General features: G+C 43.5%; 1 protein-coding gene across 8 annotated transcripts in view; it reads right to left on the reverse strand.

Moving 5' to 3' along the window:
* Positions 1-1,126: 1,126 nt before the first annotated feature.
* AP3B2 (adaptor related protein complex 3 subunit beta 2) overlaps positions 1,127-19,964 on the reverse strand; it is a 56,433-nt gene continuing 37,595 nt past the window's right edge. For 3 of the 8 annotated variants that reach the window (XM_089538887.1, XM_089538882.1, XM_089538886.1), the window contains 11 exons: positions 19,486-19,597; positions 18,298-18,505; positions 17,802-17,970; positions 16,056-16,131; positions 13,204-13,310; positions 10,966-11,197; positions 9,745-9,829; positions 8,080-8,177; positions 6,795-6,818; positions 2,163-2,301; positions 1,127-1,618 (listed from right to left, as the gene is read on the reverse strand). In XM_089538887.1, the coding sequence (XP_089395013.1) occupies positions 1,468-1,618; positions 2,163-2,301; positions 6,795-6,818; positions 8,080-8,177; positions 9,745-9,829; positions 10,966-11,197; positions 13,204-13,310; positions 16,056-16,131; positions 17,802-17,970; positions 18,298-18,505; positions 19,486-19,597 (1,401 nt within the window). In that variant the 3' untranslated portion in view covers positions 1,127-1,467. Of the gene's footprint in view, positions 1,619-2,162; positions 2,302-6,794; positions 6,819-8,079; positions 8,178-9,744; positions 9,830-10,965; positions 11,198-13,203; positions 13,311-16,055; positions 16,132-17,801; positions 17,971-18,297; positions 18,506-19,485; positions 19,598-19,964 lie in introns of those variants that run through there. The other 5 variants (XM_089538889.1, XM_089538885.1, XM_089538883.1 and 2 more) reach the window with 4 other exon arrangements.

Consider the following 19,964-nt stretch of genomic DNA (forward strand, 5'->3'; position numbering starts at 1 on the left):
AACAACAACAAGGGATATAAACCAAATAAATAAAATAAACCTGTGTTTTCTCTTATCCTTTTTTGGACAGAAGGAGGTTATTTCTTTATTCATTAGTGTGTATTGTCTTCTATAGGCCAGTCTCATTTCTGCAATGGAAAAGTCACCTACTCACCAAAGATATTAAACTAGAAGTGCAGTCTGGAAGCAGAGCTGTATCACGGTGTGCAAATCTAAATCTTGTAAATCTGTGCAGAGATTCAGACTTGGTGATGGCACATGAGCCATAGAATAGACAAAAGCGGAAAATGATAAGGCAACAAGAAAGATTCAAGTCCCAAGAGAGCCAAGAAGTACTAGGAGACCAAAGAGAGGATGCCGTCACTCAGAAGTAAGTAGGGACTCAAGGGAACTTGGCTATCTTGGGACCAACCCTGGAAAATGAACAGGCAATGGAACAGCAAGTACCCTGCTGCAGCTCATGTTCCTGAGTGTGTTTTAGTGTCCCAAAGGAACAGTACAAACAGGAATTCAGCCTAGTTTTATTTTTATTATTTGCAAATAGATTTTAAAAATTCTCCCTGGTTCATGGGGTGGCATGGAGGAGGAAGACAAGGAAAAAACATGACAGCAACATCTAGGGAGATCTAGGGAGATATGTTTGTATACATACAGTGTAGTAGCATGGGGTTTTGCTTTTAAGTGATGACTTAAATTGTTTTAAATGTTCTTATGATGTAGTTGATTTGCAATGTTATTGATTGCCATATATTGCCTTAGTGCTTTGGTAGAAAATTAGTATAAATACCAAAAATAATGTTGATTTTTTTTAAAAAAAATCAGTATTTACACATATGTGTGCACACACTTACACAATTAAATCTTGCCTTTTAAGGTGTCAGGGTCTGGTGGCCATCAGATTAGGCCAAAGTCTGTTATTAATATGATTGTGGCTCCATTTGCTTCTGGACTATGTAGGAGTTAGGGAAAATTGTCAGAGGCATTAGCAGACCTTGCTCAAGTCTCATTCTCTTACAGCAGTGGTTCTCAACCTTTGTTCCTCCAGATGTTATACCTGGAGGACCAGAGGTTGAGAACCACTGTCTTACAGTGTTTTGTCACTCGACATAAAAACAGCAAACAGAAGTCAATTGAAGGAAGATTTCTTTATTGAACCATTTTTGTCCATAATAAATAGATCCACAGAACAAAAAAGCTAGGGGAAGGGAGACCACTGGACACCAAGGATGTCAAAGTCACAGGAACCTTCAGCACCTTAAGATACCTCCAATTTGATGCTAACCTAATGTCTTTTAGCCATGTTTGAAGGCTGCACCTCATTTGCTACTGGGAATGTTTTCCTATTAGCCCCCTCTGTCAACCTCATACTGCACTTTATTTAGAGACAGACAGACAGGTGTCTGAGGCATGAAGGGAAGAGGGTTGGGTTCTGAAATGGGTGAGATGACAGGCAGGGAAACTATCTGGTCACTGTGTTAAGGAGTGGATAATGTCCTTCACCAACATGGTGCCAATCAACATTTTCTCGCTGTTGATGGTCAGATGTGCCATGTTGCCTGTCTTCTTCTCCAGCGTGATGAGGATGAGGCTTCCACTGCTAACTGTCTTCGCAGCAAACCTGTCCAAAGGAAACAGCCCAACAAAAACAAAAGATGTGATTCCACATGCTGCAATGTTATTCTGATGTGGTGATTAGCACACAGATGTGAGCGGCCTGCCAGGTGCCCTCTTTCCACATTAGACAAGGTGATGGGGAACTTTTCAGTACCAGCAGTTGCATGTCAATGTAAAGAGTGAGAGGTGCCATATAAATAGCTGGAGTTTGTCACAAAGTTTCCTGGAAACTCCGTGGCAAACCAAGGGTCAAATTAACCTGGGGTAAAGGTTGTTTACCCCAGGACTGGACTGGATCTATCAGATCCATGTCCGGTCTGGCAGGATTGGGCCTGATCTTGGCCCTGGGGTTTTTGGCCTGTTGTCTGAATTGAACAATGTGAGGCTTGGGGAAAGACAGGCGTTTTGGTCCAGCAGAAACCTCTTAGAACACAGACAGTACCACAGTAGTGGAATATCAATATGTGCACTGGCTGTGACCCATGAAAGGAAAGGTGGGATTAGGAGAAGCAGAGACTACAGAAGTCGTGGTGCATCCATCTCCTCACCGGTATTCCTTGTCTGAACCACAGGGCACGCGACTAACATTTGCTGCAGCTGTGACTTGTTGCACAATCACATGGTCACTCTGGCATTTGTCTGGTAAAGTCAGCTTCTCCGTGATCTCACTCATCCCTGTTAACTTTCCTGGAGGATAGAAGGAGAAAGATATCAGTAGTCATCTGGGCAGTGACCAATTCTTGTTTAATAAAAGATAAGGGGAAAAGAATGAAGGAGAGGAAATGTCAGTTCCTCTGCAGTCTACGATGTCAACTCCCCAGAACGGGAGGGGAGCTACAGCTTTTCATCAGCTTCCACATTTGGTCCTTATGTAAAAAGCAGGAATTTTCTGGGTCTGTATTAAGACACCAGATTATTTAGATCTGAAGGTTTCCAATCTTTGCAGATTCTCTGGGGAAATCTTTCCCTACACTTTCTGATTAAGGGAAAAGGCAGCAGCTCTGAAAGCTAATGCAGTTTCAGCTCCAAGGATTCATAATCAGCAGATGGTGAATGAGTCCAGCAGATAACTTCTCCACTTGGGGATCCTGCTGTATTTGTGCCTGCCTTATCTGCATGTGCATGAATATGTTATTAAAATGGTTTTATAGGTTTAATTTAGTTTTAGTTTTATAATATTAGCAGGGTGAAACAATTAGCAATCTGAAACCATTTGAAACAAACATGCCTGCCATTTTAATTACATTAAGTTGTTGTTGTTGTTGTTTACCTTCAAAATGTTTCCTACTTATGGCAACCCTAAGGTGAACCTATCACAGGGTTTTCTTGCAAAGGTTTGTTCAGACTGGGTGGGTGGCTGGCGTTGTCTTTGCCTCCCTTTCAGGCTGAGAGCATGTTACTTACCCATGGTAAACCAATGGGTTTCCATGGCTGAGCAGAGATTCAAACCCTGGTCTCCAGAGTCACAGTTCAAAGCTCAAACCACTACACTACACCTGCCATAAAACAGTATGATGGGGCAGCATAGCCACCACATACAGAGGCATTGTGGTGGCAGTATTTGCCTTGTTCCTTACTGTTGTATGTAGTTGTATGTGCTAGCCAAAGAAAAAAGACTGGCTTTAACGCACAGGACACAAACACACTTTTGAACTGGACTAAGTTCATCACTCTCTGCTTCGGCAGCTTTTGCCTAATTATAATTGGAACCAGGTTTAATTTATAAGTCTATGGCCCGAGACAGACGGGCCAAAAGCGGCTTGCTGCCACCAATACTAGGGTTCCGGAGCGTGCAGCATGCAGTGGCCTAACAGCAGCCTGCCGTCCACATGGTGGCCGCCATCTTGACATAAGTGACGTGCAGCGTATAGACATTGCTGCATGTTGCTTACGTCACAAGTGAACCAATGGCACACTCATGACATCCGCGTGTCAACACAAAAAGAACCCAATTTTTCCAGGTTCTTTTTGGGGCGGAGGGACACCATGCAGTTTGGCTGCTGTGGTGTCCCTTTGCAGGAAAACAGGCCCCATCCAGTTCAGCCTTTCTCAGAGGTATGTGCCGGGCCTATATCTCAGATTTGATTTCCAAGACAGAACCGATGCAACTTGGCCTGAGCCACCTGAAGCTGCAGAGTGGAAGTGTGTGGGTGGATGGCATAAAGGAATACTTGTTACAGGAAAAAATGGGAGGAAAATGGCTCCCCACATTTAGAAACAAAGCAGGAGAAGGAAAGATTGGCCTCTCCAGCATGCTAAATTTTTCCATGCAGGACATTTTTTTCAAAACATGGATGAGCAATCAAGCATATAATGCCAGAACTTCAGCCTTTAGTAGGGCATTCCAGGAAAAGATTTGCAAGTTGATTCTACTGGCTATCTAAATTTAGTATCTAAACTTCATAGAATCATAGAGTTGGAAGAGACCACAAGGGCCATCAAGTCCAACCCCCTGCCATGCAGGAACTTTCTTGGGGTCATGCTTGACTGTGAATATCACAACCCATTTTATGTCAATTTGTTTTACTGGGCATGTGCAATAATCTCCCAAAGGGATTAAAGGGCTCCATTAGCCACAGAGAGAACAGGTTAATTCTAATTTGACCCCTGCCATATTACATATGGAGTCTAAAGCAGGTCCTCAATTCTAATTTATTAAGCAAAAGACACTGATTAGAATTCTCTAAAGGGAAGAGGTAGGACTCATAGAAATCATAAGAACATTTGTATAAGCAATAATTTCTGACTAAAGTGAAATATGTGCAAGACAGAGGTGTATATTTCAGTATCTTGAAATATTTAAAAAGAAGCGGACTTTCATAAGTTGTGAATTTTTAAAAAAACATGCCTACCATCATCAAACACAAGTATATTTCTACCAAACCATATCTCAAATGGGATTAAAAATCTAACAAGCCCCTTTCTTGCAGAAACGGTAAAGCTTAGTGTGTTAGAGGGGGTGATGCTTGGATGCGAGGGATTCACATGCCAAAAGGCTGCCTCACTGAACCATGCAGTGTTCAAGAAGCAGCTCAAGGGATACCAGGTGCTCTGCCACAGTCAAAAGAGAAGGAAAAGTTAAAAGAGGGCTCAGGGAAACATTCACTTCTCACCCTATCCCACCCCAGGAAAACTGGTGGTTTCTCCTGCAGCACAGGAGCAACATGCAAAGTACATGCAACTCTGCTGTGGAGGTAGGCAAAAGACTTAGTGGGCTGTCAGAAAGAAAGAAGGTGGAAGCATCAATGTCCTTTTCCAATTTTCTAAGGCAAGCCTTCACTTTCCAATAAAACTGGAGTGGAGAACATTTGGCCCTCCCGATGTTGTGGATGGTTAAATTTGGACCACAAGATCAAAGTACACTGGCTGAGGCTTCTAGGAGCTGCGGTCGAAAACATCTAGAGAACTAACCATTTCCCATCCTTCTAATAACATTTGATATACACTTGCTGCTACAACTAAGATAGTTCTGCATGCCATCTTTTGCAAATTCCCTTTCTATGATAACTATTGCCTTATACAGTGTAAGAAACATTTTTCTAAACACACGCTCTATTAAGGGGCTACCAAAACCATCTGAGAATAGAAATTCTCAATTCAAAGCAATAAAGCATAAGAGACAAGGCTGGTGTATACCTTCTTGTCCCAAGGTTGTTTATAAAAGAAAAAACCCTAAAACATGCAGATATTTGGCACCTGACATCCTTTGGGCTGTTATACTAGAACATATGAATTAAAACGTATATAATTCATTATTAACATATTCTTGTTTTAGAGCATTAAATGTCCAGCTGATACCTGATATCTGATGGCACCTTCTTCAAAATCTGATGGTGTGTAGGACCTTTTCAAAGGCTAGAAGCCTTAAAAAAATAAATGAGTTTTTTGCTACAGGTTTGTCAAATTACTAGCCTGTTCCAGTATTTTGTGGTACACTGATTGCATCAAGCAACAGGAACAAGACAGCTTTCCCAAGCATTTCACATTTACAAAATGTTTTCTGTTCTAGTTGCTTGGGGGTAATTTGTATGGTACTTCCCAAAGCAATAAATTAGGAAAGCAACCTAGCAATCCTGCTGCCAAATGGTCCTTTATTACAGGGATGCAAAATGTGTGACCCAACAAAAGTTGGACTATAGCTCTAGTTGTCTCTCATCAGTGGCTTTGCTAGCTAGGGCTGATGGGAGAGAAAGTCAATAAGCAGTGGCATCACTAGGGTTGGTGTCCCCTGGTGCGGTAACTCATGATATCACACACACACACCTTCATTGACCTCCTCCCATACCACACCATACAGAATCCTTGGTAATGTTTTTTGTGCGAATTTACTTATAAATCGTAATTCCGATATATCACTGAATGTAATGGCAATAGTTGTGACATAAACTAGCAAAATTAATTGATATCATACACAAAGGATAAACGTGTTTACATATACTTAGTTTCATTTGGTTTGAGTGAAAATTTGTTAAAATGTGATGTTATTAAATATTTTTTAAATAATTTTTTTAAAATTAAATTAAAAATTTAAATTTGAAATTTTCTTTGTTTTTAAAAAAATCTGGGGCCTCTCCTTTCTCCTCCCACTGAGCCTAACCACACTCACACCATCCCTTCAGTTTTTTAAAAGGATACAGGTGAATGCCACAGCCTATTTCTGCCCAAATGCAGATGTTTGAGGAGCAGTGGTGTGACCTCCCTCCCTTAGGGTGTCACCTTTTCTGGTCCGCACCCTCTGCACCCTCTAATGATGCCACTGTCAACAAGCTACCTGGAGAGCCACACATTTCCCAGACCTAGTAAGATTTGTATTTTCTTGGCCTATTATTACATTTTTGTTGTCCATTAATAAGGAGAACAGGGGGTAAAAGAGGGTAAGGATCAAAAGAGCAGCAGGACAAAACAGGGTTGTCCATAAAGGAAGCAGCACCAATCCCAGGAAGAAGAGAAGGGAAGAGGAGAAGGAGCAAAGAGAAGGGAGGTGTGTGCCTGCAGTTGAAAGCAGTGCTCGTGGCTTGGTGGCCAAAGTGAGGGAGAAGGATCCCCAGGGTAGAAGCAGTGCTATTACTATGGCTAGAAGAGGAGAGACACCACCCAGTGGAAGCAGCGCTAGCACTACGGCTAGAAAGAGCAGACAGCTGCAGCATCCGCAGGAAACAGCTACCTGTGCTGGCACTTACCCACACCCATCTTTAACAGTTGCTCTAAAGGGAAAAAAAGAAGAAGCAAAAATGCACAAGGCAGCGGAGGAGAACAAAACACATGATTAGCATCAGCTGCTGGCACAGCCCAGGAGTGCTTTCCCCACAGCCATGGCCAGCTCAAGGGGGATACAAGGTGGGTTTTTGAGGGATGTCCTCCTTGTGGGAAGGGTCTCTTTCACTGTTGATTTCACTGGCCAGAAAGAGGAGACACCCAGATGCAAAATTAATGGGAAAATGAAGGAATGGGGCAAATGTTATTTGACCAACATGGATGGATGAAAGGCCTACACAAAGAGGCAGGCTGCCCTTGCAGAACAGTTGCAGGGCCTGGGTCCAGTCTTATGGCCCCCCTCTGCTCATTTTTAAGCCCCTCTTATCCTCTACTACTGTATTTCAAGTTCCACCAGCAACCTCCCTTTCTCTTTAAAACAAAAGACGTGGTGAACTTGTGCCTTCAAATCACACTCCTGGAAGTCTCCCAAAAGCATGATTTGGATTTAAAGTAAGTGTCATGCTCCCCATGCACCTTATTTTAAAGCAAAAGGGGGTGCAATTTGCTGTGCTGTTGCACTGGGAGTTTCCATTCCCTGTTGAGTTTGGGGACTGTCAATGTGATCCCCAGCACCACAAAAGTGCATAGGTCTGCTATATATATTTAATCAGATGTCTCATGATCTTTTGGGTGGCTTATTGTCAGGAGAATAAGACGTAATCTCAGTGGGGCAGGGATTCAATCTGGTCTCTTCAAGATAAACAGGGAAAAGGCATAACTATTATTGCTTCATGTTATTAACTGGTATGGTAGTTTGTTTTGGAAGAATCAGAGCGCTATAATACTACAACTCCCAGAATCTCCCAGAAAAGGTTTTGCCCTTGTCTTCCTCTGTGGCTAAGTGTGACTTGCCCAACTTCACCCAGGTTTTCATGGCCAGGCAGGGAATCAAACCCTGGTCTCCCAGTGTCCTAGTTGAATACTCAAACTGCTACACCATGCTGGCTCTTCTAGCAGTTTTAGTATCCAGAAACTGTGGCAACCCTCACTGGAGTTTTGGGCAGGGAGTACCAATAGAACAGGATGGTTCTACTCTCTCTAATACATCTTTGCTTCTCTTCTAGGGCAATGTGGGACCCTGCCTGTAGCAATGCAGGAAAAGTGCTGTGAAATTCCCAAGCCTTGAGTCTGCTATCTAATTTTGCCTGCCTCCCACATACAGCTACAGGGCAGGAGAAAAGCAAACACTTCCCCCATCCAAACACTTACCTTGCTCCTTCTTGAACTCATTCTCGCTCATGAACACAGGAGCCATGAGTTCCCCCACAGGGGGCTGGATCGACACGTAGAACTGTCGCGTATGTGTGCTAGAGGAAGAAAGAAGACCATCCAAAGTAGGCAACAGACATACAAACCCCTTGCCAGAGTGAGTCCTATTGCTAGACACACTGCCAGACGGTTTGTGAGATTTTCTGACACATGTGCAAAGCTAAAATGGGGTGGCTGTAGAAACTATGTGGCTTGGCTTGAGTGGGACACCATTTGCTGCTCTGATTCGGGCAGCACAAAGTCTTAGAACAGCACATCCCCCAGCAGTGGTGCAACGTTAGCTTTAGCAAGAATTCACTGAGCCCAGGGGAATGGGATGGTTTCTAAGACCAAATATATGTTTTCTACACTATGCAGCTTATTTTTATCTTTCTCGGGTGTAAACACACTCTCCTCTTTGCACTGACTTCCTTCCTTGTATCATGATAATTTAAAATATCTTACTTTTCAAACACCTGCATTTTGTTCTCTTGCTTCTCTTTTTATATTTATATTTTAATACTCTTTCCCGAGATGAATGCAAGAGATTTTGAGCAGATAAAGGGAATGCTTCCTCATAAAGACCACACACACACACACAGACGCATGCTGCAATGGCTGCCAATATGAACAGCTATAAAACCGGCTGATTCAGGGAGGATGGGGTTTGTCAATGGCTACTAGTCAACATGGCTGTTTACTCGCTTTGAATACCAATTGCTAGGTAGACCAAGAAGAAAGGTGTACTGATGCCCTACTTGTGAGCTTCCTGGGGGAAATTATTGGACATTGTGTGAACACAATGCTGAACTAGATCAGCCTTTGTTCTGGACTCTCTAGGCTTTTCTTATGTCTTCTGTATTCCTTCAACACCACTTTTTTACTCCCATTAAAACGTATATCTATGACCTCACGGAGTTTATCCATAATATCCAAGCCTTCTCTAATTTGCCAAGATTTAAATTTGGCATTTCTTTTCCTTCATAATGTTTCCTCACACCTTTCTTTTATGTGTTTGCTTATTCAGAGCAGGAATGGGCAACCACAAAAGATCCAGGGGTCCTTGAGGCCCTCTGGGGATTTCTTTATATCCCATCAGTCTCCAGAATGGGAGCAAAAGCAACTCACACAAGAGTTTAAACAAGATATGTGAATTAAAAACTAGTAGTAAGAAAGCGAAAACATAATTAAACAAGCTACCCTATAAAAACATTGTTATTTTAAAACAAAGTAATACAATTTAAACAATAACAACAACAATAAAGATGCACATACACCTATTATAGTCTTTCCACATTGCTACTTAGGCTGCACCCACACTGTAGAAATAATCCCATTTGACACCACTTTAACTGCTGTGGCTCAATGCTATGGAATTCTGGGATTTGTAGTTTTGTGAGCTATTTATCCTTTTCAGACAGAAAGTTCTGGTGTCACAAAAAACTATGCCACGGCAGTTAAAATGGTCTCAGACTAGAATATTTCTGCAGTGCAGATGTAGCCTTAGTCACAAAATGCTTGTTCAAATTAGGAGGTTCAAATGTGGAGTCTGCCTCCCTGGCCCACTTCATAGTCCATTGCCAGAGCTCTCTTCTTTTGCACAAAGTGTGTGTGTTAGGAACTTACCACAACTGGAAGCTGGCTGCCTGGGTGGAGTCACAAAAGTCTATGCCCATAACTACACTGACCATTTCACCAGGTGGTAGGGTCTCTGTAAGCACAGGAGAAAAGGCCTTCAGTTAGATGTAGAAGTAACTTTGCCACTGTCATCCCCCACTCCCTTTACACCTTGCACTTTGTTGTTGTTGTTGTTGTTGTTGTTGTTGTGTGCCTTCAAATCATTTCCCATTTATGGTGACCCTAAGGTGACTCTATCATGGGGTTTTCCTGGCAAGATTTGTTCAGAGGAGGTTTGCATTGTGTGAGCATGTGACTTGTCCAAGGTCACCCACTAGCAGATGGGAAAGCATGTTGGGATGGGGTGGAAAATGCCTCTTCCAGCTCTCTAGACAGTATTGAACATTATGTTCCAAATGACTCACTGGTTATCATAAAATAACAGTGGTGCCAGTCCTGAACTGCCATGATTCTTTCCCCAAGCCAATGATGGTACTTCTACCCACTGCCATGAGACAAGAGATGCACTTGAAGCATTCAATTGGACTCAGCTACCATATATAATTGACCAGAAGTTGACCTCATGTATAAGTCGAGGGCAAGATTTAGGGCCAAAATTATGGATTTTGCTATGACCCATGGATAAGTTGAGGGTAAAACTTAGGGGCATAGAGCAAAGGATCTAAAGATGAAGGAAAGCAAAACAATGTCAAAAACTTACAAAATTGCAGCAGAGTTTGTGCTTAGTCTTAAGGCTGGATGGATGAGAGAGTAGAGGGGGCCAGTGCTTCCAAGACAAATTGTACTCTTGCTTTTCACTAGGGGATGGTTCCTTCTTTTAAATAAGCATTAAGATACAGTACTTACGTTGACCCATGGATAAGTCAACTCAGGTTTTTTGGGTCAATTTTTTGACCAAAATTTCTAGATTTATACATGAATACATACAATAAGTCGCATTTCCTACTTGAACTACCCAAATAAGTCTCAAACTCCCTCGGAGTGTAGTGGAGTCTCCTTCCTTGGAGGTCTTCAAGCAGAGGCTGGATGGCCATCTGTTTTATGCCTCAATGAGGCATAAAATACAACTTGCTCAATCACACTAGCCTACCTCACAGGTTTGTTGTGAGGATGAGTGTGGGATGAATGAGAACCATGAATATATGAATAAAATAAAGGATTTCAGTGTCCTGAACCCCAAACACACAAACAGGAACACATAAGCCCTACCGATCTCTTTGAACTCCTGAACTCGCATGCCCGAAAGCAGCTTGGGCTCATTAACGCGGATGTTCTTCACCTCGGCAGCTGTGTTGTTGGAGATCTGGATCTGCACAGCCACCATACGGGAGTCAGGAGGAAACGGTTGCCGGCTAAAGTAATACTCAACTGAGAGCCCTTCCCCAGTCATGCGATGCAGTAGCTCATATGTCTTCACAGTCCCAAAGACAGGACTGATCATCTGCAAAGCAAGAAGGAGAAAGAAGAGGGAAACAGTAGCAACAAGATGATGGGTCAGTCAGGCAAAACTGGAGTTTGAGATGATAATGGGGAAGAGGAAGGGGAAAAACTGGGAGGAGATGCCAGCCACAGATGCTGGTGAAACGTCAGGAAGAAACTCTTCTAGAACATGGCCACAGAGTCCGAAAAACCCACAAAAAACCATGGATGTTGGCCACGAAAGCCTTCGACTTCACAATGAATAAGTTAGTTTTAAATGCTACAGGTATCAGATTACAGACATTAAAAGCTAGCACACTCTTTAATGACATTTTGCTTGATCTTAATAAAGGTCATCAAGTGCACCACATTGGTCCATCTAGTTCAGTATTAACTGCAGCACAGGTGGGCAACTGAGGCCCTTCAGAAGTTTTTGGCTGCAACTTCTATTAGCCTTAGCTATGAGAATCAATGTTGATGGACTATGAGATCCACAAATATCTAGCAGTCCAAAAATATCTAGAAGACCACAGTTGGGCACTCCTGATCTACAGTGAGTGACAGCAGCTCTTTAGAGTCTAAAACAGGAGTTTTTCTCAGCCCTCTCTGGACATGGCAGCAAATGAGCGAATGAAGCTGTAACCCTTTTTACATAAAGCTTGTGCATAAGCATTGAGCTATACAGCGACAATGACAGATGGCGTTTCTCCCCTCAACCAGTGTCTTCAGGCAGTAATTGATTGGATGAGGGAAAACAAGCTCAAGTTGAATCCAGACAAAACAGAGGTATTTACGGTAGGGGCCCCCAAACCAGGTATTGGGTTTCAACCTCCAGTCCTAGAGGGGCTCACACTCGAACGACTGTGTTCCCAGACTGGGGGTGCTTCTTGACCCATTGCTTCAGATGAGGAATCAGGTGAATACGACGGTCAAGAGTGCCTGTTATCAGCTTCAGCTGATACACAGCTGCACCCTTTCCTGGAAAGGGGTGACCTCGAAACTGTAGTACATGCACTGGTAACCTCAAGACTTGATTTTTGCAATGCGCTCTACATGGGGCTACTCTTGTGCCTAGTCAACTGGTACAGAATATGGTAGCCAAGCTGGTCACAGGAACAACGAGGAGTGACCATATAACACCAATATTGAAGTCATTCCACTGGCTGCCTATTAGTTTCCAGGCACAATGCAAGGTGTTGGTTAACACCTTTAAAGCCCTACATGGCTTGGGCCCAACCTATCTAAGGGATCGCCTGCTTCCGTATAATCCTCCCTGTACGCTCAGGTCCTCTGGGAGGAATTTACTACAGCTCTTAAAGATCACATTGACGGCAACCTCCCAGAGGACATTTTCTGCAGCTGCTCCCAATTTATGGAATTGCCGCCGGACAAGATCCGCCAAATTACCAATCCTGTTTTAAGGGGGGTACTATGTATATATGGATATATTTTAGCCTGTTGTATGCCACTTTGACTGCTTGGCAAAAAGCAGGATAAAAATAAAATATATATATATTTATTTACAGGCAGGGCCACATGTGATTCTTACTGATATTAAGCATACTCAGAAGCAAGCAAGATAAATCCATACTATCTTCTCATCTGCAACTAGGACTACATTTTTCAGCACCATTTTTGAAAAGCACTTCAAACACCAAGACTCTCCATGTCTCCTCCAGAGCAACCATGAGTAAAATGTCTGCCAGAAGTAAATGGGACATGACTCTGCAAGAAGTCTCACAATTAAGCAGTTTTCACTTTGCAGCTTCTTTCTGAGGCCCCACCCAAATCCTGGCAAGGAAAAGCTCTTATCTCCAATTACCAGCTGATCAGAAGTAAGAGCATTTTTTTTCTGCTGAGAACTGATAAAGGGGGCACCAGACACTTCTTATACTTCTCTTTGCCTAATCAACCTCATAGGTTCATTGCGAGGATAAAAATGTGGGCAAGAACCATGCATGCTACACAAAAGAACATAAATATTAAACAATTTATTCAACAACAACAAAGAAACAACACATCACTTACTGCAGCAGCTAAAGAAGTATCAGTCAATGTGAGCCCCTCGAGGTCAGTCACAAGGCTGGTAGAAACTATGGGGCTGGTGACAACCGGCTGGGGCTGAGGGGGTGAAACTGTGGTGTATAGAAGCAGGAAACAAAGGGTTTAAAAGGCTTTACAATCTTGAGTTTTTTTACCATGTGGAGAGTAACACAGAGATAATGAGAATACAGCATGACCTGTAAGGGGAAAAAGCAAAAAACCCCTAGCTTAACAAGAAATTGCCATCTAATACAATAGACAGTCTTCCAGGACCATGGACAGCTCACATGCTCTGCGCATATGCTCTAGGAGAAACTGTAGACTGGGAATTCCCAAACTGTAAGCCAGGACATAAAAAAGATCCACAGAGAATGACTGCCAATGAGGAAGAGGTAAATTATAGGCTTCTGTGAAGTCTTGGTTCACTTGTGCTCTCTCTGTACCAAAAGCAGTTGAATGATCTACCTATTAACCATCATTCATTACTCAATTTAGCCAGTTAGTCAGCCATTCCCTTGGACCTGTGGCTTTTGCAAGCTCAGAGCAAGTTTAAAGAAAAGTACAAAGAAAACCAGATAAACAGTTATAATGCCAGAATGCAATTAAACACATTATAATATTAAAATGACTGAACTAAACAGCAGTTTAAAAACAACCAATAAAAGTGTACAGAGTCAGTCTACTAAAAGCCCATTTTTCAGTAGACAATTAATTGTTAATAAATATGTATGTTTTGTATGTTTAATTTTTGTATGTTTTACAGTGCGTCCTTGGTATACACGGGGGATCCGTTCCGGACCCCTCCGCGTATAGCAAAATCCGTGTATGCTCAAGCGCCCAGCCTCCGCGTATAGCAAAATCCGTGTATGCTCAAGCGCCCGGCCTTTCCCTCATCAGCCGTGGCGACGGAGAGGAGGCCTCTGGTGCTGGTCCTCCAACGCCAGAGGCCTCCCCTCCACGGCTACAGCCAGGGGAAAGGCCGGGCGCTACTCCTGGAGGCCTCCAGGAGCAGCGCCCGGCCTTTCCGTCGTCAGCCGTGGCGATGGAGAGGAGGCCTCTGGCACTGGTCCTCCAGCGCCAGAGGCCTCCCCTCCGCGGCTACAGCCAGGGGAAAGGCCTGGTGCTGCTCCTGGAGTCCTCCAGGAACAGCACCCGGCCTTTCTCCTGGCAGCGGTGGCGGCGCTGCGGAGAGGAGGAGGCCGAGCGCCTGGGGCCTCTTCGGCCCCCTCTCTGCCGCAGGCGCCTGCACCAGGGGCCGAAGAGGCCTCTGGCGCTGGTGCTCCGCTGCCGCTGCTGCAGAAGGGCTGGCTGGCAGGCTGGAGGCTTCTTGGCCTCCAAAACCCCCACCCAGCCTTCCCCCCAGCTCCAGCTGAGGCGGCGGCAGCAGTGACGCAGCACCGGCGACGAAAAGGTAAGTAAGGAGGGAGGGAGGGAGGGAAGTTGTCCCCAATGGCGGCGCGCGTGCACACGCACCGCCATTGGGGACAACTTCCAGATTTGCCATGCGCGTTGTGTTATGGAAGCTGCCTTGGGTCCTGGTCTGGGAGAAAGGTGGCATAGAAATAAATAAAGTAAGTAAATAAGTAAATAAAATTAAACAAAATAAATAATAAATAATTGCTAAAAGGCCACTTGGATAAGAATAGTTTTTCTTTCTAGTGGAAGGATAGCAGGAAGGGGACCAGCCTAGCTTCCCTTGGAGTTCTGGGTCTCTCTTATCAAATGTCTGTGGTAGAATAGGACAGGGAGACAGTTTTCTCCCAAAATTATAAGAGCCTGGCAGAACACTGTCAAAATACAGTCGTTCAAATATCCCGGATCCAAGCTGCATTGAATTGACCTACAGTGAGTGGAAAGATTTGTCATTGTGGCCTATGCTCCAAAGAACCCAGACCCAGAGCTGCAACTGAGAGACATACATTAGACAAGTTCCATGGAAAGTGGCCATTCTCCCCTACTTCAGGAGCAGACCAGGTGGTATTAAACAACTGCATGCATTTAACATCCCTGTATTTTTTGTTTGTTTGTTTGTTTGTTTAAACAGCTGAAGCTTTACCCTCATGTAGATCAGAACATGTGGGTTTGACATTTTCCTACCATGCTATGTGGGCTTGTTCACATGTGGATTCCCCTATCCATTCATTTGGCAATTTGGTCATGGGGGGCAGTTGCCGTTACTGATGTCAATACCACCTTCCTACCTCCAGGCCAAAGTAACATCTTTGGGGGACTGTAGGAATGAGATCGTTTCTTTGAACATGCACTATGGTCTTAACTATGCTTGCCCCCCTCTATCCTTCATAATTGCTACTGAACAAAGAAAAAACAAGCATATTAAATGCTGCTCATTTGATAGATCATCAGAAAAAGTTACTTTTGGGGAGTACTATCCCCAGATCCTCAGCCAGCATGAAATGTGGTCATGCTTACAAGAGGATTCAGGAAGCTGTAGTCTAAAAATAAAATTTTCCAAGTTCTGTGTATTATCCTGTTTGCCACTACGTGGATCATAGAATGTACCCTTGAAGAGGTAGAATGAGGCCCCAATCATGTGCAGTCATATTCACTGCCGGTTGCCATAGCTTCAGAAAAGAACAGACAGAACAAGTACAGTTTTCAGAATTGCCAGGCATTAGCTCTCTGGCAGCAGCCCTCTTCCAGCCAGAATCCCAAACCTCTGCTGCAATCTAGAACTCCTGAGCAGCACAAAAAGCAAAATATAGATCCCAGTTCATCAGCCATAGTACTGGCTAAAAGGGAAGCCAGTCTAAGGAAGACTTTGGAAAAGGCCAAAGAAAGAAACAGAAAAGGAGATTCATGAGGGTCAGGACACTTACAGTCATCCAGATCCAGCAGGGAGATTTCCTTTGGTCCTTTCTTGGGTATTTTTGTAGCTGGCTTGCTGCTGGGAGGCTGGAAAAAAACAAAACAAAATTTAAAAAAAAATTATAAAGGAAAAGTCTTTTGCCCAAAGGCAAACAGTCTTTTTTCTGTTAAGGGTTATATTCTCTTCCCTTTTTCCTGGAAGCCCAGGGCTACATATGTGGCCAATTCATCCCTTCCATGTTATCATTACAAGACCGGATAGGGCAGAGGACAAACAGCTCTGCTCAGCATGCAGCCAAACAGTGGTTCTTTCCGATTCAAGTGTTCCTATATGTGATACTAGTATAGGAATATAGGAAGGAGCTTGATACCAACTCAGTAGTTGTTCATCCAGCCCAGTATTATGTACTATTATTTGTTCTCCAGGCTTTCAGACAGGGTTTTGCCCATCTTTGATTACTAATCCCACTGTTACAGACTGCCAAAATAAAGCTGCTTCGGGTCTCTTTGGAGGTATGCTGTTTAAATGATGCATGCATCCTAAAAGTCCGGAAGCTACACCAAAGCTGCGCTCCAGTGCTTAGGAATGGAGTGTGGCTTTGGCGCGACCTCCGGACTCTTAGGACCCATGCATCATTTAAATAGCATACCTCCAAAGAGACCCGAAGCAGCTTTATTTTGGCAGTCTGTAACAGGCCAAAGAGTAATTAAACTGTTCCCAGCTCTTCGGTACCTCCCTTGTTCATGGAATGTATTATACAGCTCCAAGTTGGCATGGGGGGGGGGGGGGTTATTTTCCACCCAGATAGGTATGACTGTTCATCCTGGCAAAACATTCCGGGAGATAAAGAACATGCTTTCCTATGGGAATCTCAGAGTACACATGGTCCCATCCTAGCTGTGAGAAGTGTGTGGGAAGTTCTCAAAGTTTCTAGAAGGGGGAGGAAAGCTTTGCTTCTGCACAGAAATTATACCCTTACTTAGACCTTTGTTTTGTAAGCTTTTCATTTGCAACCAAGGTCTTACTCTAGGAGGAACACATGTGCCAGCCTAAAGAAAGTGGGTTGGTCCAGGGAAACAGTGAAAAGATTCTGTTTTCCTCTTGACTGGAAGGACATGCAAGTTCTTCACTGCTGTAAAATACTTGCCACCTCTATTAATATCAAGTAAAGGCTCCTTTCTTTCATACAAGTGATTCCCAAACTCCAAGTGTTTTGAACTTTGACTACCAGGAGCTTCAGTCATCTTGGCCAATGATCTGGGATTCTGGAAGTACAAGTCCAAAACACCTAGAAAGCCAAAGTTTGGTAATCACTGCTTCATATCAAAGGCTCATGTCAGTCTTGACACAATATGAATCTCTTGGGGGAGACCTGGAGTGGCTCCAGGCCCAGCTCAGAACACAAAGAAACAAACTGAAGGTAATAGAAATTAAATATAAGACCTTCTGTATGTACTACTCTATAAGTAACGCATAGGAGTGGGGTACCTGTGACCCTCCAGAGGTTCTTCAATTACAAGCACACAAAAACAGTTGCTCATTTGTAAACATGGTTGAATATACACAGAATAATGTGAACCATTAGGGAAAGATTGTACAGACAATGTCAATAATTTCTGAGTCACAGAATCCTTACATCAGGACACAGCAACAAGCACGTATTTTTTTAAAAAAAATTATAACCAGAGAAGAGAAGCCAGAGTTTATCATTTTAAATGCCCTCCATGACACTCTTACCCCATTTCCAGCCACTCACCATTTTCTTCTTTGCCTCCTTCTCTGCAGGTGATTCCTCTGCTTCAGACCCAGATTCGGACTCTGATGAGGTGCTCTCTGTGAGGCTGCCCTCCTCAGATGAGGATTCTGAGCCCCCTTTCCCTTCCCGAAGTGGCTGCTTTTTCTTGCCTTTTTCTTGCTCTGCCTCACTGGTATTAGAAAGAAAGAAATGGATGAATACGGTCACTTCTTTGGTGTCTGACATTTTTGAGGGGCTGGGAGTAACATATTTTACAATTTGCAAGCTGCAGTAATACTGCCCCCCCCCCAAAAAAAAAACCTCTAGCAATTCATTTGTGGACTGCACACCCAACAGGGAAGAGATAGCAAGACTTGGAAAATTCACTGTGCAAAAGCATTCCTCATTGCAACACTTCATTGCAGGTCTTTGGTTATGCACACAAACCTATCCGCAATTCCTTGCACTTTGACGGGTGCTAAGTACAATTGTCGCTTTTTAAAATCTATTATCATACCTAGCTATGACACTAATGTACCTCCCAGCACTATCCAGTGAGCCTTTCCTTGGAGCCTCCTTTCTCTTCTTTTTTTTCTCCTCCTTCTCTTCTGACTGGTCTTCACTCTCTTCCTCGTCCTCCTCATCCTCATCCTCTTCTTCACTGCCAGAACCAGAGCCGCTTTCACTCCCACTTTCACTTTCTGACCCACTCATTGTCTCGGGCTCTGGGAAAAGGAACAGGGAACAGAGAAGGCAGCTCAGATTTACAACACATACATTCACACACTAGGCTGTGCCAGTGCCTCCTTCCCTCTCAATGTATTCCATCTTATTTATTTACATTGCCTTTGAATATCAGTGATATGTTCACATGGCAGGTTATACACTACAAAAGAAAGAAAGGCAGAAAGAAAGCATATGGAGCAATGACAGACACATTAATAAAAGCTTTTCTTATAAAGAATTGCTTTGAACTGAAGCCTGAAACCAAAAAGAGTATATCCTGAACTGAATACTTTGGGTAGGGGTGAGGTGAGGTAGGGAGACTCCAGAAATGGTTCTCATGCTATTGCTTGAAATATATTTGCATCCTATTAGAACTGATCTTAGCAAGAGGTAACCTCAATATATTGTTAAACTGTAGCTCCCATCAACCTTCGCCTATTTTAACTGGGGGGGGGGGGGGATCCAGCAATATCTGGAGGACCCTATTTTGCTCATCTTTGTAATAGATACTGCAGCCTGTTTTACTTAATGGTAGAACTACTTGCCATTCTGGGTTTTGAGTTGCCCGGGTATGATCTTGGATCTTTAGAAGAGAGCTCTATATAGAAAATGCTCTCCATGTCCAAGGTCTGTCAGAATTCCAGACTTCTTGTTTGCTAGAGCCACTGGTCTGAACTACATCATCCAGTCCCACAGGCAGTGAACACACATGCTCAGGGGAAGCCTGCACTGGTTGGGGAAGCATCCTCCTCCAGTGCTTGTACATGCCTGATACTTTACTATTATAACCTTGGGACATAAAAAGATTCCTTAGACCAGGTCAGTCTATTTGTCCAGCTGCCCTAGTATTGTATGCTCTTACCGACAGCACCACTTTGGATTCTTTCCTGTCACTTTCTACTCAATCCTTTTAATTAGAAATGCCAGGGACTGAACCAAGAATCTTCTGTATCAAGGCAGGTATATCCCCAACTCTCACCACTATCAGCAGATTCTGTTGCCCCAGACTCTCCCTCTGAATCAGAATAGAATGGTTTCTCCACTTTCTCCTTCCTCTTCTCACGGCTGGTGCACTTGGTCCATTCTGGGACCTGGCCAGAGCAAAGCAAGAGTCACATTGAAAAATGAGTGAGCAAGTGTATAGAACACCCTCTATGTGAAGAAGACAGGATCACAGAGAGAATAGCCACAGTAAGGCAAACTGAGATCTATTTCACACTTAAGAGATTTTCAACACAGCTATCCCTTCTGTATGGGATAAAAATAATTAAATCAATCCAGAATGGCACACAGTAACATGTGAATTGTTTAGTTTGGAGCAACTGGTGGCAGGTTACATCATAGGCACATGGGAGGCAGTGGAATAGATGGACATGTATTTCATTGCGCATTAGACCTAAAGATGGCATGTAGTGTGTTCCAACACAGAAAGTAGTATTTATGTAGGACCTAAATGGA

This window comes from Sceloporus occidentalis, unplaced genomic scaffold (genome assembly GCF_023333645.1).
Source record: "Sceloporus occidentalis isolate IW3139 unplaced genomic scaffold, rSceOcc1.0.p SCAF_9, whole genome shotgun sequence".
Classification (NCBI taxonomy): domain Eukaryota; kingdom Metazoa; phylum Chordata; class Lepidosauria; order Squamata; family Phrynosomatidae; genus Sceloporus; species Sceloporus occidentalis.